This window comes from Delphinapterus leucas, chromosome 11, assembly GCF_059928025.1.
Source record: "Delphinapterus leucas isolate spDelLeu-1000000601 "Yukka" chromosome 11, BTC_Dleu_Yukka2, whole genome shotgun sequence".
Lineage (NCBI taxonomy): Eukaryota > Metazoa > Chordata > Mammalia > Artiodactyla > Monodontidae > Delphinapterus > Delphinapterus leucas.
This window is the reverse complement of record NC_143139.1, coordinates 38,164,030-38,187,841: the sequence shown is the minus strand read 5'-3', so window position 1 is coordinate 38,187,841 and position 23,812 is coordinate 38,164,030. Positions and strand designations below refer to the sequence as shown.

Sequence of the window (23,812 nt, the reverse complement as noted above, 5' to 3'; positions counted from 1 at the left end):
TTTGTAGAATGTCCTTCAATTGGGATTTCTTTGTCTAAAAGAACTGTTAGACAGGATTATGGATTTTCAGAAAGAAGACCGCAGAGGTAAAGTACCATTTTCATCATATCATATGAAGGGTATATGCTATTAATATGACTTATCATTGATTACATTAACCTTGATCCCCTGCCTGAGGTAGTGTTTTTTAGGTTTCTCCACTGTAAAGTTACATTCCCTACCCCTTTCCATACTGTATTCTTTAGAAGGAAGTCATAATGTACATACCACACTTAATAAGTAGGGAGTTATGCTTCATTTTCTTAAAGGGGGAGTATCTATAAAGTATTTAGAATTCTTCTGTATGGAAAGTGGTCTATCCTCCTCTATTTACTTATTCAATCTCTAATTAATATTTATTTATTTATCATGGATATTTATTTATGGGACATGAATAGTAGAAGCTTAGTTTCTCACTATTGGAGAGGTTACAGATAAGTAAGGGGACAAGGCTGGAATGAACCATGTAGCTCTTGATGAGAGTTGGAGACATTAATATGAACCCATGTTTAGCTTAATAGAGATACAGAAATAATTATAGATGTATGTATACACATGTATAGTATACATACATATATTTCCTAACTCTGTCTGCTGAGAGGGTCTACAGCACCCCAATAGCTATGAGCAGACCCAGTGCCAAGATTTTAATTTCTAATACCATTCTCCAATAAAAAGAACCAGGGATTTTTAGAGAAATGGCTTATTCTAGAACTGGGCAGGAAATATACAGGATGAGCCTGAAGCATCTTATAGTGCCAGAAAGTAAGGAAGTACTCAAAACCCCCCAGAATGATGGGGGTATGTTAAAGGGACACAGCAGCCTTCAGAGCTCCCCATGGCCAAAGCTGGAATAATTTTAACAACACAGTAAATGAGGGAGTATTGGATTATTACCCAAAGTATAAAAGAAATCCATTTTTAACGTGAAAGTCCTATTAGTAGTCTTCTATATTACCTACTAAGAGTTTTCTAGGTCTGCATTTTCCCATTTAAGGCTTGAATCAACTTGTAATGGGTTTGAGCGTACTGTTTGAGGTAGAGATCTAATTTAATCTTTTTCTAAAAGGATAACCATTTGTTCCAGCCTATTCAGTAGTCCATCCTTTCCCCCACGAATATGCCATACTCATTCTGTTACAAACAGGTCTCCATACACGTGTGTCTCAATTCTGAGTCACTGATCTAGTTGTCTTTCTCTGCACTGATAACCCACAATATTAATTATTAGAGTTTTGTATTATGATGATGTTAGGTAGAGTGAGTATCCCACCTTGTTCTTTTTTTTATCAGGACAATTTGGCCTGCATTTGGCTCTTGATTTTCCAAATAAACTTTAGAACTAGCTTACCCAGTTCCAAGAAAAGCTCTGTTGGGGTTTTTATTGGAATTGCATTGAAATCATTTGTAAATAATCGACAGCTTTATTATATTGAGTCGCCTTAGCCAAGAACATGCTGTATTTCTTCATTTATTTGATCTTCTCTAATATATTTCTATAGAGATTTATATTTTTCTCCTTGAAGAACTTGAACGCCTTTTGTTAGATTTTATTCCTAGGAACTTTATATTTTTGCTATTATTGTAAGGTGCTTCTTTTCACTCTTTTAAATTTTCTATCAGATAGTTCATGGTATATAGAAATGCAATTGCTTTTACATATTTCTATCCAGCAATTGTCCTAAATTGTTATCAATTCTAGAATTCGTTTGTAAATGATCTCGGGTTTTCCAAACAGATAATCACATCAACTACAAATAATGACAGTTTAGTTTTTTCCTTTCTAACCCTCATAGCTTTCACTTTTATTTCTTGACTTCATTTCTATTTCTTGACTTATATCAACTGTCTCAGACTTCCAGTATGATGTTGAATAGAACCAGTAATAATGGGCATTCTCATCTTGTTCTAGATCTTAACAGAAATATTTCAAAGTGTCATTATTAAGTATACTGTTTTACATATGTTTTATCAGGTTAAGGAAGTTCCCATCTCTACCAAGCTTGCAAATTTTTTTTTAAAAATCAAGAATGAATGTTACATTTTATTGAACACTTTTGGGGGGGCATCTGTTTAGATAGTCACGTGGCTCTTTCCCCTCTAATCTGTTAGTGTTTCACACATTGCTGGATTTGGTTTGCTAAAATTTTGTCTAAGAGTTTTCTGTCTGTGTTTATGGGTGAGATTAGCTTGTAATTTTCCTTATACTGTTATTATCTGGTTTTAGAATCAAAGTTATACTAGTCTCATAAAATGAGTTAAGGAATGTCTTTTCTTGAATGTTTTCTAGAACTTCCTACATGTACCACCTCTTGTGCCCACCTCACATCCTTTTTGCCCTCCAGCTATGGCAGCGATAACCATGTTGGTACAGGTGTAACGTGAAAGAATCTTGCCTCAGCTACCCCACCAATCTCTCACTTTCTGTCCTATGGCTTCTCCACTGTGGATGTTGAGGGGAGCCTGGAAAAACCCCTAGCACTTGAGGGTTTGCAAATCTGGAAGTTCAAGAAAGTTAATAACCTACGGGGCAACCCGTGACCAATGGAGGATGGAAACTGGTGGCTTTTCCCTTCCATCCCTTGGGCAAACAATTCTAAGGTACATTCCATGCAGCAAGATTGAGCCTTAGTTGCCCATAGTAGTGACTCCCTTGCGTTGGCTGTTCCTCCTTCCCTGTTTCATTTTTCCTGGTCCTCCATTTCCAAAATAAAATATTTCACTTTCCAAAATAAACCATCTACACCCAAATCCTTGACTCTGGCTTTGCTTTCTGGAGGAACCCAGGCCACAACAATTACCTGTAATTAAGTTGTGTGGCCTGGTGTTTTCTTTGAGGGAACAGTTTTAACTGCCAGTTCAATTCTTTTTCTCTAATGCTTATACAACTATTCAGGTTTCTATTTCTTCTTTAGTCAGTTTTAGCAAATTGTATTGTTCTAGGAATTTATCCACTTCCTTGAAAACTTCAAATTTATTGGCATAAATTTGTTTTTAATATTTTCTCAACTATTTAATTTCCACAGCATCTCCAGTTAGATCCCCTTTTCAACTGCTAATATTGTTTCTTTTCAACTTCTTTCTTTTTGTCTTGATTAATCTTGCCATAGGTTTGTCTATACTGTTTCAAAGTTGTTTCAAAGAACCAACTTTTAACTTGTTGATTTATTTTCCCTATAATGTATCTTTTTCAACTTAATTTGGACCCTGTTCATTTTTTTTTTTTCTTACACTTTTCTGGGGCCATTTTGCTTTTGTTCCTCCCTAACTTCTTAAACAAAATTCTTAGCACATTAATTCTAAGCTTTGAAATTTTTCTAATGTAAGCATTTGCAACTATAACATGTGGACTTGGAAGCCACACTGGCTGAGTCCAAATCCTGGCTCTGCCACTTGCTAGCTGTGTGGCTTCATTCACTTTTCCGTGCTTCAATTTCCCCGTTTACGCCTGCCTCAAGGGTTGTTATGAGAATTAAATGAGTAAAATATGTGGAGCTCATAAACCAATGCCTGCCACACAGTAAATCCTAAGTAAATGTTAGTATTATATATTTTCCTTTAAGTACTATTTTAGCTACTTCCATAAGTTTGGATACATAGTATGGTTATTATTAAATTCTTAGTAATTTCTCTTTTGCATTATAATTTATTCTTCAGAAGTGTGTTTTTAAAATGTTAGTTGTCAGTATTTACAGTTTTCCTACCCTCCTGGACCTATGAGAAGATTACACTTCATAGACCCCTGGGAGTTCATCATAGCCAAGGGACTTGCTTTGCTCAATGAAATGTGAGTGGAAGCATTTAAGAAAGCAGCATGCAATTTTCCATGTTCTTTCCCTTTCTGCAGGGATTGGGGAAATACATGTTGAGATACAGGTGCCACTAGGTCAGAGCAGTCTGGAACACAAAGTCACACATAGTGGGCAGCTGCTCTGGAGGGCTCTCAACACCTTGAGCAAAAAATAAACATCATGGTGTCAAGCTACACAAGTTTTGATGCTGTTGCCACACCATAATCTAGCCTATCCTACTTGATATTAATTCTATTTTAATTGAATTATGGTCCAAGAATACAATCTGTTTGAAAGTCATCCTTTAAAATGGTTGGGGCTGGATTTATGGCATACTATGTGTCCATTTTCCATAAACGTTCCTTGAAGCGTTTAAAAAGAATATTTATTCTCTAACTGTGTGTGCAATGTTCCTTCAATGCATATTAGATCAAGCTTGCAAACCATCTTCTCCATCCTCACTGATTTTTTGTTTCCTTAATCTATCAATTCCTGACAGAGGTAGTAAAAATTTCCCACTCTGATAGTGGGCTTATCATTTTCTTATCATCTTGTCTTCTTGTTCTATATTTTTGGGGCTATGTTATTAACACACACAAATTTAGAATTATTTTAGCTTCCTGATTAATTGACTCTTAACAGCTTATGTCTGGAATTCTAAAAATCTGATCTAGCTTCATCCTTCACTGGAACATTTATTTAATTACAACTCTGGGATTATTGACATATTTTGATTTATTGCTACCATCTTATTAAGTGCTTTATCTTTTTTTATGGATATGTAAGGATATTGACAACAACACTGGAATAGCAGAGGAATTGAAAATGCTATACATTGATCAATGGGAAACTAGCTAAATTGCATATACACAATAAAATACCATGAAGAAAGCAAGCACATATATAGTTTTTGGTTGAACCATATACCATTCTAAGTGCTCTACATTACATATACTATCTCACATAATTTCCCAACAATACTACTACTATCCCATTTTACATATGAGACAAGAAGTTAAGTAACATGCCTAAGATGACACATATATATATATATTTTCTATGTCATAATATTGACATTCAGTCCAGTAATCTTCCTAAGTGCTTTATCTTGATTTTTATATTCATTTCTTTATACTTTTCTTGACTTCTTTTGTTCCCCTTTACTTGAAGTTATCCACTTAATATCATTTTTTAATGATTAGCCTAGCTATTTCTTTATATTCATTCTTACTTTAATAAAGTGTGCAATGAATCAATTTCTGTGTCTCCCCCTTGAACAATACAAAGATCTTGAAAACACATTAAACTTAATCATCCCTACCCAACCTACCTGCTTTTATCATAGATTCTTTTAGTACTAGCCTTCCCCCACTACACATAAATAAGACGTTATAATTACTATTTTAAACAGTTACTGTTTGTTGGGATTTACCTAGGTATTCACCAATCTCTTTACTCATCATTCCCTCTTGTATTGCAGATGGTCAATCTAAGATCATTTACCTCTGCTTGAAATAAATCCTTGAGAATTTCCTTTAAGTGAGGGTCTGTTGGTTATAAATGCTCTCAATTTTTACTGGAAAATATTTTTGTTTTCTCACATTATTGAAAGATAGTTGCATTGATATAGGATTCTATGTCCATAGTAATTGTCTTTCAGCACCTTGAAGATACTGCTATATCCCTGTCTTCTGATCCGCATTTTTGCTGTTGAGAAGTCAGCCATAAGTCTAATCACCATTCCTTTGTCGGTGATCATTCTCCTTGCCAATGTTCACAATCTTCTCTTTCTTCTTTGATGTTTAGTTTCCTATGGTGTTCCTACACGTGAATTTTTTCTTATTTACCTTCTTGGCATTCACTGAGCTTCCAGAAGTTCTCTACAGTTCTGGAAACATCTCAGCCATTGTCTTTGAATATTACCTCTTTCCTATCCTTCTATTTCATTCCAGAGCTCTAATTTGGCACAGTTCGATTTTCTCTCTCCTTTATGTCTTTTACTCTTTCATATTTTCCATATCTTGTCTTTGTGGATTACATTCTAGGTCATTTTTTCAGCTCTAGCTTCCAGGTTACTAATTTTTTCCTCAGCCATATCTAATCAGCTATGAAATCTATTCATTGAGTTTTAAGATTCAACACCTATTATTTTTTATCCAGAAATTTTTTTTGCGTATTTTCCAAGTCCAATTAGTTATTTATAGTCTCTTATTTCCTGCTCACTTTTTTGAGTTTCTCTTTTGTTTCTTTAAAACAAACAAACAAAAACCTTGTATTCTGTGTCTAAAACTTTAAATATCTAATGCCTTTGTAGGTCTATTTCTGCTGATTTTCACTCAACGTGCTTTATTTCCATGTGTGTTTTGTGACTTGGCCCATAAGCTGTAATTTTCCCTGAGGTTTCACCTGTGGCAAGCCTTTGAGTACTAGGATGTGGCTGAGTTCCTACAGAGAGGATTACAATTGATTCAGCAAGTTACCTGAATAGTACCAACCTAGGATAACTTTAAGTTTTCTGTTTGAGTTTTTGGTTTTTGCTTTTTGGGTTTTTTTTTTGTTTGTTTTTGATCACATAGCACATGAATTTGGAGTGCAAACCCAGCTGAGCACTGGCTTGTGGTTGTGAATTCTGAGGGAATATTTATTATTTTTCCTACCATCCAGAATGACACAGGCCAAATTCCTTGCTGCTTCTTTCTATATGGAGGTTTATTTCTCATTCTCTTTACACAGAGAGTTCTGGGGTATACCCTTTGAGAGCCCAAATTTATGCAGGATAATCCCTTGGCCAAACCTCTTGTCCCATGACCTGTGAAACCATCAAAGTAAAATCTCAAGGTTCCCAAGACTCTCTCAGGGTGAAGGCCAGCTTTGGTCCTTGCTTTCCAACCTGTGTTCCTATTTTCACTTCATTTTGAGTTCTGTAGATTTCTTTCTTTTGTGCTAGCTTGGTGATACATTTAAGATTAAATGTTGTTTAATTTAAATGATTGTCTTTAAAATTTTTATTTCAACTGAAAGGGTCATTCAAGGTATCTAATCCATTGTACTATTAGAAACGAAACATCTTTTTTAGACTGAGGTTGAGACAGAGGTAATGCAACCTTGACACATACAATTCTTTGTCAATTGTTCTGGTTCCAGCACCACTCGTCCTCAAGTGCCCTCTACTTAAAGGGTGTATGCTATTTGGGAGAAAGAAACATGGCAATAAATCCTTAATTGCTGCAGATCAAATGAAAATGTATAGTATAAGGCAGTAAGATAACAAGTGATTAGAGGGGAGACTATTATTAATCACAAAGCAGGAATTGTATCTCCTCACATTCAGGGGTTTGACAAGGAAGTAAACCAGCTGTAGGCACCAGATTAGCCTCTCTATCAGGCTAGATTGCATTGTCACAACTGACAGGGTATATGGTATCAGTCCACAGTCTAAGCCTCATGGAATGGGAGAGAAGATGGGAGAGTGAAGTAATGTAGAGACATGTGTTTCTCTAGAGTTCCAGCTCCCAACATGGCAGAAGTGGTTGAATTACTTTGATCATCTCTAGGAAGCTACGGTGGAGATGTTGGTATTTGCCTTTGGAATTCACTTCTAATTCCTGTCAAGATCAAGCATAAGTTTCTTGGGAAGAGAAGAGGACAGGGAACTGGGATACCAAGATTACTTCAAGGACACAGAACAAAGACTCAGTTGCTATAATTCATTGTACTGGGTCTAGCATCCTGCTCGGGAACTCCATCCCAACCCTGTGAGGAGCCTACAGCTGGCGTTTTCATGCCTGGGCACCTGGACTACTTGCCTAAATGTTCTCTCTCAACTCATCCTCACCCATATTTTGGGTTTCACTGGAAGGAAAGGCAGGGAGAATGTGGGGAAGTGTTGGCAACTGAGATACTATTCTCCTTTCTGGGCAGGTCCAAGTTGTAGACTCACTGATCATCAGCCCCTGATGGCCTTCAAACTCCCCATTTCTTGACAAATGAGGAACCTGGTGATGAATAAGGTACAGAGGCACGTGAGATATGTGAAGTAAACTGGGGAGCAGAGGGAGGGCAGGAAAGAAGGATCTAGGGAGGAGTAACTGATTTGTCTGGACTGAGAAGATGGGTGGGAAAAAGGAGGGTTAAAGGGTAAAGAGATGGAAACCCCTGATGGTTCAGGCCTCTTCAACACATTCTTTCTGGGCTTGGCAGCTGGCGCTCAGAGGTCAGGCAACCCCTTCTTCCCAGGTTCCAGAAACCCTAACTGAGCGACACCTCTCCTCGAGAATGTGGGTGGAAGGAAGGTCCTTGGTGGTGCCCAAGTTAAGAATTTAAAGTCTATTCTCCTACTTCTAGTTACCCACAAGTGGCCACCACACCCTTTCTCCCAACCCTGGTAGCCACTGTTGGGAGAGCCTGTCCTGTTTGCCTCTCTGGTTTAATCTGGTTGGGGACCTGTGGCATCAGACTATTGGCAGCTGTGGTTCCAGACACACACCACAGTCAATTCCACCTGTATCTTGCCTCAGACTCTGCTTAAATAAGCCAATCAGATCAAAGAATTTAGCTTCCCAGCCTTCAAGAGATTCTCCCTGCCTACCCCCGCCACCCCCACCCCCACACAAAGTGCTTCCATTTCTCCACAAAGCAGAGGGAAGAGGATGCACGGGGTGGTGGAAAGAGCAAGACCTGGATTTCAAGGAAGGAGACTTGGCCTCTAGTCCCTGCTTTGCAACTCACCAATTATAAACTTGAATGGGTCACCTAAACTTGCTGAACACTCTGGGTCCAAATCCTGTTTCTCTGTTCTCTAGAGCAGAGACCTCCGAGGGAGGATATGTTACACGATCCACTGGGTATGGGAGGACAATATCAAAGACTTCCTTTTCCTTTCTTTTTTTTTCTTTTTTAAAAATTAAGCTTTAGGACTTCTCTGGTGGTGCAGTGGTTAAGAATCTGCCTGCCGATGCAGAGGACATGGGTTTGAGCCCTGGTCCAGGAAGATCCCACATGCCGCAGAGCAACTAAGCCTGTGTGCCACAACTACTGAAGACTGCGCACCTAGAGCCCGTGCTCAGCAAAAAGAGAAGCCACTGCAATGAGAAGCCCATGCACCACAATGAAGAGTAGCCCCGGCTTGGTGCAACTAGAGAAAGCCCATGCACAGCAACGAAGACCGAACGCAGCCAAAAATAAAAATTAATTAAGTATTTAATTTAAAAAAATTAAGCTTTAGTGTGTTTAACATACAGATTGACACTGAACCCTCACTTGGTCCTTGTATCAGATGGTCTCCATGTCAGGTATGTTGGGTGAGGTATCTGAGTGCAAAGAAGTGTTAGGGAAGTCAGTAAAAAGTATCAAGAACATCAACTGAAATACGAATTTACATTCATTAATGTTGATGATGAATCTCACCCTAACTGTGTAGTTTGACTTGAAATATGAGTTAATGATAGAACTTTTAAAGTCATATTCATATATGGGGATGGCAAAATTTTTTTTGCCAATAAGGTTTTACAATCAGAAATGTCTAGAGACCACTTCTTGGCTGTAGGACATGTGGATGATACAAAGCAGCACAATACCACTATCATTTAGTCCAGAGTAAACTCTGTTGGAAGTGGAGATGGACACCAGAAACAGCAGTCTTAACAACGGTGACATCTCTAACAACATGGAACGATGAGGCAAATCCAAGGAGAGGGGCGTCCATGCTCAGTAGTGTTCGTCCCAGGTCAGAGGCCAAAGGCAAAGGAAAACAGCTGTCAGTAGCCACATCTTTCTGGAGTCAAGGCCCCAGGGAAGAGTTGTTTAATGCATTCCCGGGCTGCTTACGGAATGTTCTTCCTGTTCTTCTGGAGAAAGAAGCACGCATGCCCAGGATCGGGCTTGTGAGGCTTCTGCTTCTTGGTATGAAGAAAAGGAGAGCTTTGCATAATCGCCTTCGTTGGAGACTCTCCTCTGGGTAAAGGGGGCTTCCTTAGAAAACAGTCAGTCATTTCCTACTGACTTCTTCAGCAGTGATGTGACACTAAGGGCACTCTCACCTGCTCCCAGGATACCTACTCCCACGCCTCAGAGCCTCTCCACCCACCTGCCTCACTAGGCTCTCCAAGATATGCCTCCCTAGAGGAGCAAAATAAGAATTCCCCAAGGGCCAGGGGATAGGGTCACTTCATTTCCTATTAGAGTGATCGTAATTGTTGCAAAACTTACAGCCACAGACCCTAGGTGGGAAAGAATCTTGAGCCTCTTGTTTATTCCATTGGTCTCTGTAGTTGATGTCAGGCCTTGAAGAGTCATCATTGTCTGCTGGGGTTTGGATGGGAGCCCAGCAAATACCTGGGAGCCTAGGAGTGCTCTGGAGCTCCCTCTGCTTGGAGACGCAGGTGGGAGTCTCCACCTTCCTTCGTCCGGCCCCTAGGCTCTGCTTAACCATGCCGGCAGACGCTGTGTGCAGGCCAGCAGGCAGGCAGCCTAGGGCTCAAGGATGTGGGAGCAGATGGGAAAGACAAGTGCCAAAAGCCCCGAGGATGGAGACATGAGCTGGGCTACTGGGGATGGAGCCCTGGAGCCACATGCATTTGGATTGAACAACCGGGGGTGAGCTACACTTTCTAGGGCAAGCGGAGTCTGTGGACACTCACTTCTCGTGACATTGCACAGTACTGCTCCACAGCTGTCCTGTTCTGGGGAAGTTAGGATCTCTGAGATGCCATAAACCTTCCTGAGGCTGAAAGAAGCCCCCACGCTAGAAAATGCAGGAGCATGGTAGGATAACAGCTGAGTTAAGGCCATAAAGGCAAACATTGGGTAGATACACATTGCCTCAGTGACCTAATCCTGACAATGTGGCCTTGGAAGTAGAATCCTCCAAAGCCTTGGAGCCCCCATGGGCTTCTGAGGGTGCTCTGTGCAAGCCAGGCTGGGCTCCCAAAGGCCTTTCTGTGAATCTCATGTTGCAGGATCTAAATGAAGGGATCTCATGATAATAGGGACTTTTTCAAACTTTGGGTCACAACCCACTGTGGTCTGTGAAATCAGTTTGGTGGATCCGAAAAGATCTGAAAGACAGAAAGACAAAAAGAAGGGAGGAAGGGAGGAAAGAAGGAAGGAAGGAAGGGAAAAATAATGGAAAACATTGCAGGGTATCTCTTGTTTTATAAAATGTGTATCTGCATGGGTATACTAGGTCATGACAAAAAATTGTTTCTTACTACGGGTTGCAGTTAAAATTTTGGTAAACACTGTCCTGGGAAGACCCTTTTGTTTGGGTTGCTTTCATTGCTTACAGCTTCTTCCATTTATTCATTCCATTTTCACCATCCGGAACATAAACAGAGAGAACAGCCCTAACATGGCTTAGAAAAGATAAATAAGTTCACCTTTCTGGACTTGATTGTTTTTAATCTCTAAAACAAGAGAACTAACGGGGATGGCCTGGTAGCTTCTGTCTTTATGAATCCATGACTCTGTGTCTCTCAGATGTTCTGGAGTTTGCTGAGTGAGAGTCTTTCCTTCATTCCCACCATACCTATAACCATAAAATATTTAAGGAGAAAAAACGGCCCTAAAAAAGGGAAAAAGAAACAGATGGGAGTGCTCCAGAGAGGGCTCAAAGGGCACATTTTTACCTGGAGAGCAGCCTGGAAGAGGACAGGGTCTGGAGGGACAGGTGGGAGGTATTGGGGGCAGATAAAAAGAAGTTGGTTAGGGATAGAGAGATGGGCTGATGAGTGCGTATGCTGGGCGCTGTGATCACATCCATAATCCTGCAAATCTGTCTGACTCAGAACCTCTGAGTTCTCCAAGGCTGGTTTGAGAGGCAGCACGGAACAGTGGAAAGTGCAGAGAGATCTGAGTTCAAGTGGCTCTGTCACTCACCGGCTATAAGAGCTTTGGCAACTCCGCACATCAGTTATACAACGGGGAGAGTACTTTCTAGCTGGCCTGACTCAAAAGGTCATGATGAAGATCAAACGAAGAGCTGTGAAAAGACACTGCCAATTACTGTGGAACACTTAGGACTCATCTTCTACCACTTTTTGATAAGGTTTATTTTCAAGATGCCAGGTTCACCTGTCTGGCCAATTAAGCATTACGAAAGTGACTTCTGAGTGATCAACCTCTTCCAGAGGCTCATGAAACTTTCTGAGGATGTCCCAAAGTGTTGGTTGTTAGAGATTTCCTCTGACACTTTCCTGCCCACGAGATTCACTGCTAGCTTTCCCATGATGCTCTGGGCAAGGGGATTCTTTCTTTTACTTTCATTACAAGCAGCTAATCCATCCATCAGACTGGCAGGACCTCCAAAGGGGCACTTCCTTTCATCTGTTTCTCAGAATGGATAGCCCATTCCCAAGGTCAATCAAACAATCTGTGTCTCTTCTATTTTTTTTTTTAACCTGTCCAGAGAGAAAGTGTCCATGATACTCCCTTAATGAACTGTTACGGTGCTTAACAAACGTCACTGTTTGAAGGTCCTTTTTTCTGTTTAGCCTCAGTCCATTTCTCTTGATCCAGTTACTGAGAGTTTGAGAGGGGCTGCTTATCATACAGTCTCGCATAACTGTTTCAGAAATGGATCAGAGGCTATTTTGCTGAGCTCTAGTACTACCCTTCATTGAATAGGTATGTAATGTTGGGCAAATCAACCTCTCTATACCTCATTTTCCCACCTGTTCAGCTTGTCCCTCTGAGCCATGGTTTCCTCCTCTGTAAAAGGTGAACGACAACATCTTCCCTGCCTAAAGGGGGTCACCAACTGCCGGATGACTTCCTGGGCATCTCTATTATAGAACATTACATTGTAATTACTATTTATTTCTATATTCTCCCACTGGACAGTGAGCTCGAAGGAGGGAACCACATCTTTTTCGGCTCTCCTCTAGCATCTAGAGTGGTGCCTAGCACATAGCCAAGGAAACAGAGTAATTTTTAGCCAAGATTTTCTATGGTGAATTTTCCGCATCCACCTACAATCCCAGGTCTCAGATGTACTTTTTTTTTGTTTTTCATTTTAACATCTTTATTGGGGTATAATTTATTTACAATGGTGTGTTAGTTTCTGCTTTATAACAAAGTGAATCAGTTATACATACACATATGTTCCCATATCTCTTCCCTCTTGTGTCTCCCTCCCTCCCACCCTCCCTATTCCACCCCTCCAGGCAGTCACAAAGCACCGAGCTGATCTCCCTGTGCTATGCGGCTGCTTCCCACTAGCTATCTACCTTACGTTTGGTAGTGTATATATGTCCATGCCTCTCAGATGTACTTTTTACCTCCTTCCATCCCTTCACACCAATGTCGGATGGGATGGATGGGTGTGTGGGGCTGGGGTCCAGGGCCCAGGGAAGCTGAGACTAAACTTGTTTGGATGAGGTTCGCGACGGGCCGAGAACGTGGTCGGCCGTGGTCGCGCCCGAGGGGACATCGAGTAGGGGTGACAATGCAAATCCAGCCTCCTCTTCGGCCCCGTTTTCGTTCGCTCTTTTATACCAGCGTGTGGGATCGGGCTGAGCTCCCTGACGCTCTGCAGGAGTAACACGACGGCGGGCTGCACTGGGATTCTCCAAGAGCGCTCAGAGAACCTTTGGTGCCCGCCGCAGCTCCTCTCCACCCCCACCACAGAGCCCCGCAGACGACGGAGAAGTCCTGGCCGGGTCAGCCCAGGTGGGGGTGACACACCTGGAAGAGGCGTCCGCAGCAGGCTGGGTAGAACCACTGCGGTGGGGGGAGAGGGGAGGCATCACGGATTATCGCAGGCAAAATCGTGGATCTGCACACACATAACCATCGAAAGCTCTCACGCACGGAGGGCAGAGTTTGCCTTGCCCCGTGGACGGCAGTCTTGGAGGACTGGGCAGAGTCTCCCAGGAGACAGTGCAGTGGTTGATTCCAAGTCAAGATGGTTGCAGCGCAGTTGGAGCGCTGGGCAAGAGAGGACTAGATCTGTGGGCGGGGCCCAGGGGCGGGGTGGGGCGGGGCCTTGAGAGGGGCGGGGCCAGGAGCTGGGCTGTCTCTGCTTGTCAAAAGGCAGCCGCCGATCCCCAGGCGCCGGGAGCGCGGAGCAGCGTGCCCACACGCAGTACCAGGTGCGGACCCGGGACCGGCGAGGAGAGGGGGCCCCAGTATCGGGATTAGGCGCGGGGTGGGGGCGTCGGGGGTACCGGGTCTGAGTGCCCGTGTGCAAGCACTAGAGTCTGGGCGAACTTGGCGACCGAGATCTGGGCTGTCGTGCCTTGAGGCTGGGGCACTAAGGGGACCCTGAGGTCTGAGAGAAAGCTGAAGTTCGTGCCAGGCTGGAGAGGGGAGCAGCGACCTCCTCGGGGCTCAGGCAGCGGATCACAGGAACGGTCCTCCAGCAGGGTGCTCGGCACTTGGGCAACAAGAAACATTTGTTTCCTTCCTCTGTCGGGCCGCCTCGGCATGAACTGGAGGAATAAGAAAGGGAGGGATGGGCTCTGTAGGGTGCTGAGGTCTTCTGGGGATGGAGTGTGTATAGCCTTGCTATCTTATAGGACCCACGCATGGTTACCTGCGATGATGGAATTGGATCTTTTAAGTAGAGTTTTTTTTTTCCTTTCCTTTTCTTTTCTAGCTTTTTTTTTTTTTTTTTAAGCCACCAATTATTTTAGACCTGGTTGATCCAGTGCACTGGACTTATTTTCTCAGGAAAGCCCATCCATAGATGTCCACAGGAATTCAGGGGCAAGCATCTAACTGAGGAGGGGGCTCAAGGAGTAGCTTCTATTGGGGGAGTGAGGAGTCCCACATCTGTGGGTGGTGGATGAAGAGGATTTCAGGGGAAGTATCTAGGAGGGAACATCCTATGGTCGCCGGGGAGCAGTTTGACCTGGCCCCCCTCCCCCCATGGACCACTGAGGCTGAGACCTAGGCTGCCTGGGCTGGGAGAGCCCTGGGTCTCTGAACCCAGGCCCTTCCCTCATCTTCTCCTCTTCCTCCTTCTCCATGCGGTGTGTGAGTCAACCTCCTGTCTGGGCTCAGCAGCCAGAGGGGCCAGAGCCCAGGCAAGCAGTTGGGCAGGCATTTTCTGAGCATTGCAAAAGCTCTCCTGGGCAGAGTTCAGCTCTGCACCAGCTCCCTGCTGGAAAGCTGGCTTCCTCATGGCTGGTGGTGGCCACTCCTGAAGGGGACACTCTGCACAGCAATGATTATGGGATGGCTATGGTATGACTCCAGAATGGGTTGACTGGGAAGGGATTGTGGCTTTGTGGTAAATCCACATCTCTTATTCTCCTGGGATCAGGAGGTGCATCCCAGCACGGCAGAATTTTCCAGCCCCTCATATGCCATTTCTGCCTAGTGATCTTGTTAGCTGCCTATGTGTGTTAGGGAGGTGGGTGTGCACAAGAGATTGGGAAAGACTCTGGGATAAGGGAAGCCGTGGTGCTGGCAAAGGTTTTAAGTCAGGCTGGGAAGTGGGGGTGGTTTGCTGAGGTGGGAATGGATTATCTGGACACTGGAGCCTCAACTTTACGAACCAAGAGTGCTGTGTTTCGGGGGGACCTTCCTCATCCCATCCCTGTCCAAGTGCTGGAGGGGATTGTGAGTCCTTCTGGAATGGTGTCAGTATTGTATACAGCCAGACCAGGAGGCTATTAAGACTGCAGATTTCTCTCTGGCTTTTGCTTTGGGTGTTTTAGATCCTTGAGCAGAAGTAGGGGCCCCATTTGGCCCCTACTCAGTGGCCTCTCTGGACCCATTTGAAGACAATCCACAAACAGGCTAGGGGGCTGACTCAAACTGCAAACAGCTGGGGAATTCACAGCCTGTGCTCTGGCTGGGTCCCATGACTTCAGTTTGGCTGTCCCTCATCAGCCATGACTTGGACCCTTTCCAGGGTAATGGATAAGAAAGGGGGGAAGAGAAAAAGGATGAGAAAAGAGGAGAGTGGGGTAAGGAAGGAGGGAAAGAAGAGGGTTAGGGTTAGGGAGCTTTCCTCACCACTTACAGCCAAGACCATCACACTCTATTTGTATAAATACTGTGGAAGGTCTGATGCTGTTTGAGGTGCCCTAGTTACTTGTGTTCATGGCTTCTCGGTCTTCTTTCCCTATTCGACCTCAGAACTGATCTCCTTCGGGCACCGAGTCCCAGAGGAAGCACCAGGAGGACCTCTTGGACCCACACCGTCCGCTCCCAGAACACATAGCCAGTGTTAAAACCAATGTCTTTCACATTTGGAGGAAGGCCTGGGGTCTAGTGGGCCAGACCAAGTGGTTATCCAAGACAGGAGAAGGACTTGCAGTTGTTCATTTCTTTACCCCACATCCTGAGGAGGCAGAGGTCATCCTGCCTGAGAGCCAGAGTTTCTCTGCAAGAAACTGGCCGGTGCTTACATCCAGCAGGTGGGCTCTAGTGGCCAGAGAGCCAGAGTCATGAGCACCTGGAGGTCTGAGCTAGGATGGCACTCCAGTGTGTTGCTGGACAGGATGAGCTATAGGAGCTCCAGCTCTCCATTTGTTACTGTTTACGTCTGGTTTGGATGCAGGTAAAGAGAAGTAAGGAAATGACAAGATTTTCTTAAGAGCCTCTTGTGTGCCCAGCATGGTACTAGGCCCTCTGAGGGATAACAGGGAACAGAGCCCACCAGACCGGGCCTCTTCCCCCTAGACGGTCTGAGCTCAGACTGGGCAGTGGCTGGCGGTATCTTCTTCCACTACAGTCCAGTTCTCAGGGGGTCCAGCTGGACAGGAGCCAGCCTGGCTGTAGCTCTGGACCACTAAGGTCTTGCTTCTAGTTATGCTTTTCTCCGGTTCCCCATTGACTGTCTCCTGTCTCAGTGCCCTCTTGGATGTGCTAGAGAGAGTGACTGTATAATTTATTGCCCAAACTGGGAGAATTTTGAGAGTGAAAGGGGCGTGATGAATAATTAAACCCAAGCTGTTCAGGACAAATTGGAACATTGAGGCATTCTAGCGAACCCCACCCCAGACCCAGCAGAGGTCACGGTGATGAGGGGAAGATGGGTGGGTGTGGGTTTAATGAGGAGAAGATGGGGGTGGTGCTTAATGATGAGGGGAAGATGGGGGTAGCCTGCTCTGTGGTGTTATCGCTAATTGCAGTCTCTCCCTGAGGGCAGCACTGCCCTTGGCCACCCTCTCTCTGGACTAGCCTAGTGTTCACTCCCTTCCCCTTGCCTGCGACTTCCCTTCACCCTTGACTTGTGAGTGGCCTCCCTTTGGTTTTCCTGCCCCACCCCTACCTCAGACAGGGACAGGAAGGCCTGCCAACTCGCCTTCAGGTGCCCCTGGGGAACTGGGATTTATACTGAAGCCAAGACTCAGCCTCACGCTTCCTCTTCTCTCTTCCCCCAAACCTTTAGTCTCTTCATTCTGTCCGTCCATCTTCCCAGACCTCCGGGGGCCCCACTGTCCCGCGGGAAACTCAGCATTAAAGCGGGTAGACAACCAGGAAGGGTAGGGTAGTCAAACCTTGCCCATGTGGATAAAGGACACAGGTCACTTGTAATCAGGTTCTGGGGAAATGGTAAGCAAAGTGGAAGTCAGGGCCCAGAGAAACTGCATAGCAGGGGAGGGAGCCAGGTCCCCTGGACACTGGAGCTTGACTCTTGGCTTGTCTGACTACTGGGGAAATGGTCCAGGGTAGGGACAGACTCCTCTCAACCCCGACTAAAGGGGTTGGTGGTGGCAGGTGACTGCAGCCTGCTGTGGAGACACGTGGAAGAGAAACTGCCTTCCCTCCTTGGTCCTTGTGGCCCAGATGCTCAGGGTGGGTTCCCTGGAGAGTCCCCAGAGGTTCAGCATGAGAGATGGGGCGCCCGTCATGGGGGTGGAGCCTCCTTGATGACTGTGTAGTGACTCTGTCCACTGTGGCAGGAAGGAAGTCGTTCTCATCACCGACAAATGAAAACGGCAGGTGAAGACCTCTTGGGAAGTCCCACCCTTTGAAGCAACTTATGGGGAGGGGAGAGGAGAGAGCTTCAGGGGTGGCAGGGGTGGCAGGCCGGTAGGTAAATGGCAAAGGCAGAAGGAACAGACGCTCGGGGAGTCTGAGTGTGTGTCATACCTTCGCAAACCTGCCCGACAGGTCCCGTGCCAAGGAATAGACCAAGCTGTCTATTCCACAGTCTTTGCCACACAAAGTCCCCATTCTGCACAGGGCAGGGGCCTGGTCCTGAGCATGGCATAGGCAGCTGCACCAGTGAGAAAGTGGAGTTTGGGCAGGACCCAGCAGCCAGTTCCTGGGAAGCCGCTGCCTCTCGTTGGCCTTCTGATGACAGGTTGAAGCTTTGAGGTGTTATGCAAAGTGTGATATTCTAGGCCCTGTGAGGCGCCCATGAGGCCCAAAGCTTAGCTGGTGACACATCCAGTGTGTGCCACCTGCTGGCACTGGAGCTGTAGCTCCAGGAACAGCTACTTACAGAGCACTCAGCCCAGTGGTACCAGGTGCTGGGCCCCAGACGCCGCGTGCACTGCCCCTCAGAGCTGTCACAGCTTGTGAGACAAGAACCACCGCCATGTTCATTTTACAAAACTGGGGAAACCGAGGATTGGGGAGGTAGAGCCATGTGCCAAGGTGACACAGCTGGTGAGAGGGAGCGTCAGGACTCACACTGGGTCTGTCTTAACCTCAGGGAACCCTGCCACCTCTGCCCTTACCAGGTGGCCGCAAGCATTCAGGGCCTGCCTCACACATAATAGGCCTGCAGAAGTGTCCCTGAGCAGCAGGCTTAGATTATGTAGCAGTTTGAATGAATTGACCTGGGAGCAAGTTCAGTTTGTCCAAAGGTTACTCTGGGGACAGTGGCCTCTCAGAGGAGGCTCCCTCTGCCATACCCTCAGGCCTCGGTGCCTCTCTGGCAGTCTTGGGTACCTTATTTGGGTAAAAACAGCAGACAAGGGCTTCCCTGGTGGCACAGCGGTTGAGAGTCCGCCTGCCGATGCAGGGAGCACGGGTTCGTGTCCCGGTCCGGGAAGATCCCACATGCCGTGGAGCGGCTGGGCCCGTGAGCCATGGCCGCTGAGCCTGCGCGTCTGGAGCCTGTGCTCCGCAACGGGAGAGGCCACAACAGTGAGAGGCCCGCGTACCGCAAAAAAAAAAAAACAAAACAGCAGACAAGAACCCGAGGGAGATAGCTCTGTGTGGAGAGATTGCAGGGATCAAAGAAGACTTGGGAGGTCTGGAAGGCAAATAAGAAACTCTCAGTTTCAAACAGACCACTTTATTGATGACCTTCTATGTGCTAAATGCACCAAGGAAGAAAAGGCCATTGTCCCACTGGCCAACTGGGAGCTATTCTCACCTTGTTTACCTCTTCCTCTCCTGGCTACCCCTTAAGGAACACTCCCCAACCTACCCACCTGGAAAGAGAAACAGACTCCAGCCTCACCTGACGGCCTCTGCCAGGCACTGTGCTGATCACTTTCCTTGTCTCCTTTAATCTTCCCAGCTTTTCTCGGGAGTAAGTTACTAGTGTTCCCTCCAGCATGCATACGGGAAACGAAGGTTTAAAGAGATGCAGCAACCTGCACCATGCTGTAAAGTGAACCCATGACCACAGCTCTACGCTGTGCGCCGGTGACGGGCCTGGTTGTACAAACCACTCCAAACGCCAGAGCCAGAGCCTGGAGACACGTGGAAGGAGGAGAAAACCCTGAGCCAGCCCCTCAGCTGGGGTTCCCAGGGTTTCCTGGTAAATGGCTGAAATTTTAGGCAGTGCTATTAGGAGCTGTGCTAGCCGCCTTGCAGAATGGGAGAAACGCTGGTTTTGAGTTAGTCACACTTAGGTTTAAATTCTGGCTTTGTGTGTCACTTTGTAAGGTTGAAATTCTGGCTTTGTCACTTTGTAGCTCGTGACCTTGGGCATGTTTCTTAATCTCTCTGAATCTCAGTTTCCTTATCTGTAAACTGGGATAAGAATAACTCCCTTGCAGTGTTGTGTGAGGATTAGAGATGATACAAGTGGAGCGCCTGGCACGATGTAAGCCCCAGAAGAGCTTGTGCAGACAGTCATTCACTAGATATGCGCTGAGCACCTACTGGGTGTCAGGTACTATTCAAGACACTGGGAATTTAACAGTGAAAAGAAAAGACTCTTGCAATTGTTTTCAAATTTCGTAGACCAGAAACTTATCATTTCTGAGAGGTCCTTTTAGAAGCCAGGAATGGCTAAACTCAGATTCAGTGAATTGATTTCTCTTTCTGTTATTTGTTAGCTGATGAGCTTGGAAAAGTCGTTTAGCTTCTCCAAGACTCTATTTTTTTAAACTGTGAAATACATCATACACACAAGAGTATACAATAGGCCTATGTATACATTAAAGGGTAGTGTAATATATCCTGACCCACCACCTAAGTTTGGAGTGGAACGTTTACGGAAGCTTAAAAGCCCCCTTTCCTCTTCCCAGTTGCATCCCCTTCCTCACTCTCCACCACACTGTAACTAATATTATGAATTTTAGTTAATATTTCCTTGCTTTTCTTTGCAAGTTATCATCTCTGTATGCTTTACAAAACAGTGTATTGTTTAGTTTTACATCTTTGGAGTCTACCTACACGTGTATTGTCTGCGATGCACTTTTTTCACTCAATAGCGTGTTTCTGAGATTCATCCACTTCGAAGCACACAGCTGTATTGATTAGTTTTCAGTGCAGTGTCGTATTCCATAGGAATATGCCACAATTTGTGCATCCTTCCTCTTGTTGATGAGCATCTGGGCTGTTTCCGGTTTGGGGCTATTACGATAAGCTAATACTGCTAGGAAGATGTTGTGCTTGTCTTCTGGTGCATGTGTAGGCTTTTCTCTAGGGCACATACCTAGGAATGGAGTTGATGGGTCACACGGAATTCCCTGTTTGGCATTACTCTACATGTCTTCCACAGTGACGGTACCAAAAACACTCCTTTAAGTAAACACTCCTTTAAGATAAAAGTTCCCATGGTTCCCCATCCTTTTTAACACTTGGTATAGACTTCATTTCTAAAATGAAAAAGTTGTACTAGATGAGCTTCCTTTTTTTTTTTTTCTCGGTACGTGGGCCTCTCACCGTTGTGGCCTCTCCCATTGCGGAGCACAGGCTCCAGACGCGCAGGCTCAGCGGCCATGGCTCACGGGCCCAGCCACTCTGCGGCATGTGGGATCTTCCCGGACCGGGGCACGAAACCGTGTCCCCTGCATCGGCAGGTGGACTCTCAACCACTGCGCCACCAGGGAAGCCCTAGATGAGCTTCTAAAGTCTCTTTCGGCTATAATAAGTGTATCATTCTTAACCTCAGGACCTGGTTTCTGGCTTATGTGTGTGCCTGTCTGATGTGTGGTGTACCGGTGGCCCCGTAAATGCCACAGCCTGACTCTGAGAGCCCTTTGCGAGGTCTCCAGGTGCAGCTGAAGCCCTTCCTCACTGGGCTTCCCCTGACAGTGGGTGAGGGATCCTGTGGCTCTACATCCTTCCCAACACTTGCTGCTCTGTTCAGTTCAACCGAGAGGCTGATGTCAGGGCTGAGGACATACCAGGTGCTCAATTAATACCCACTGAATTGCATTTTTGCCAAATGGATTGGGAGGGATGTATATTTTCCCTGAGCATTGATTTTAAGAACAAGACATGCAAGTATCAGAATCATGTATGCGCTAGTTAGTTAACACATGTATGTGTTAGCTAGTGCTAACTAGAGCGCTGGGGCTGGGGACAGGGATGGGATTTATGTCTGTCTTGGGCTTCTTGATCATTTGAAGGCTCCAAGTGAGGTGAACCGAGGTTAGTAGTCTCCACTGACCAATTGTGCAGAGTCTGGCCTTGAAATTTGACCCTCTGGCTTGTCTGGTTGGAGAGCAGGGGGCGTCTGGAAGATGGGGTGAAGAGAACAGAGGAGGTGCCAAATAGGCTGGGCAGAAGTAACTTCCCACCTCTGGCAGAAGTTCGGAAATTCAGAGCCTTTTGGAGCAAAGACCTCTGCCCCGAGGGTGTTTTCCAGCATCATCCTGGCCAGCCTGGAACCGTCCCATTCCCCCTCCACTGGCACTACCTGCTACCACAGGAGGAGGTGAATGCCCACAGAGAATCCCCTTCCAAGAGTTGAACACTCTGCCCGGGAGTGGAGGGTACCGGTTTGAAAGGTGTTAGATATACTCAGTGTCCTGGAAGCCAAATAAGCAGCCAGCTGCCCACCCACCCAGCCACCCACGGGACAAAAGAATGTGGCTGGTCGGGCAGTAGCATGGGCCACCCCAGCCCACAATCCCGTAATTACCCATCGAGTCTGTGCCTGTCAGCTCCACGGGCAGGCGAGCGCCTCTGCCCTGGGCCTTATCTTGGTCACCAGGCCCATGCTGGGCTCAGCGGCAGGACCTCACCTATCCTTCAGCCACTTCTACCCCCAACTCTGCCCCAGTGTCTCTCTCTGTACCAACCTTTGACCCTTTTGAAGCTCGCATATCATATAGTAGCTGATAATCATAATAAACCAAAAGGTTACTATAACTTAATATGTTCCAGGCACTGGGTTAAATGTTTTTCGTGCATCTTCTCATATATGCCTCTCAATAATCCCATGAGGTAGGTAATATTGTTATCCCCACTTTACAGAAGAGGAAACTGAGTTTGAACAAGTTAAGAGGCTAAATTTCTTGCCCAAAGCCATCGAGCTCCCAAGTCAGAACCGGAACTTAAATTCAGGTCTTTCTAAGACCCGACGTGGGGTCCTTCTTCGCCTGCCACTGCCTGTCCTGCCCTGCGTCCCGGTCCTTCAGCTCCGCAACCCCTTCCTGTCTGAAGAGGGCTGGAAAAAGAGGCAGCAGGTGGTGTCAGTGGAGGGGGAATGGGACGGTTCCAGGCTGGCCAGGATGATGCTGGAAAACACCTTCAGGGCAGAGTTCTTTGTTCCAAAAGTCTCTGAATTTCTGGACTTGTGCCAGAAGAGGGAAGTTACTTCTGCCCAGCCTATTTCGCAAGCTTGCCAACTTCTTGGGTGCCATGATGTTGAGAATTGGGGGATGGGCTGCCTCAGGTAAAATTCCATTATAATGAATGCCATCTAAGATCTGAATGGCTTGGTTAAAATGGAATTATTTTAACCTGGGTGCAGTGGAAGAACTCAGATATGCAGCCTGAGAAACTAGAAATGAAATGGAGTTGATTCGCCCTTGAGTGTCTCTTAGGGAGGCTCTGGGAGGGTTTGGAGCCTAGGAGAAGGGTCAGATGCACCCCAGTTTCTCCTTGAATGCCAGGCTCCCCGGTGGTTGGGCAGGACTTGGAGGGAGCAAGGCTGTGACTGTCCAGTTGTCTATTTCCCCCACTGTGCTGTGAGCCCCTGAGAACATCTCTGAACCCCATCTCTGAGGTGTCACCACTCCACACAATACCTAACTCATCATGGATATGCTCAGTAGATGTCTATTGGGTTGTTTTTTAGGTAGACCGGGTCCCCTAAGCTAGAAAAGAGAGTTGGAGGGCAATCACTTCGTGTGACTAAAACATCCTTAAAAATCTGGATTGCAGCTCAGATGAATTGAACCAACTGTGCATAATAACAAGCGCTAACACTGAGCAGGTGCCACGCACCAGGCCCTGTGCTGAGCACTTTACATACATTATCTCATTTAATCCTCACAGATGAATGAGGTAGGTATTGTTATTTTTCTCATTTGACAGGCGAGGGAACGGAAGCGTAGAGAGCTCAGGTCATTGGCTCTGGTCACACCTCTGGCAGGGAGGGAAGGCAGGGTTGGCACCCTGGCAGGCTGCCTCCAGAGCCTCTTCTCTCAAGTGTCTCCCTGATAGAGCTCGGCTGAAGCTGGGGGCTTGTTCCGGGAACTAGGGCCAGGTAGGTAACAGTGAGTGCAAACCCTGGTGGGATGGCACAAGCCTGGTCTAGAGGGACAGCCCCGCCTCAGGCCAGCAGGGTGGCCACTGGAACTTTAGCACAGTGTGGCCAGATTATACAATATTTTTAATAGGAAGCGGGACATCCAGGTTTTTTCCAAAAGTCAAATCTCTCTCTT

At 45.8% G+C, this 23,812-nt stretch overlaps 1 protein-coding gene across 1 annotated transcript in view; it reads left to right on the top strand.

Moving 5' to 3' along the window:
* The first annotated feature begins 18,871 nt into the window (after positions 1 to 18,871).
* VDR (vitamin D receptor) overlaps positions 18,872 to 23,812 on the top strand; it is a 50,288-nt gene continuing 45,347 nt past the window's right edge. The window contains exon 1 of the mRNA XM_022572348.3: positions 18,872 to 19,503. Coding sequence (XP_022428056.1) covers positions 19,362 to 19,503 — 142 coding nt within the window. The 5' untranslated portion in view covers positions 18,872 to 19,361. The remainder of the gene's footprint in view (positions 19,504 to 23,812) is intronic.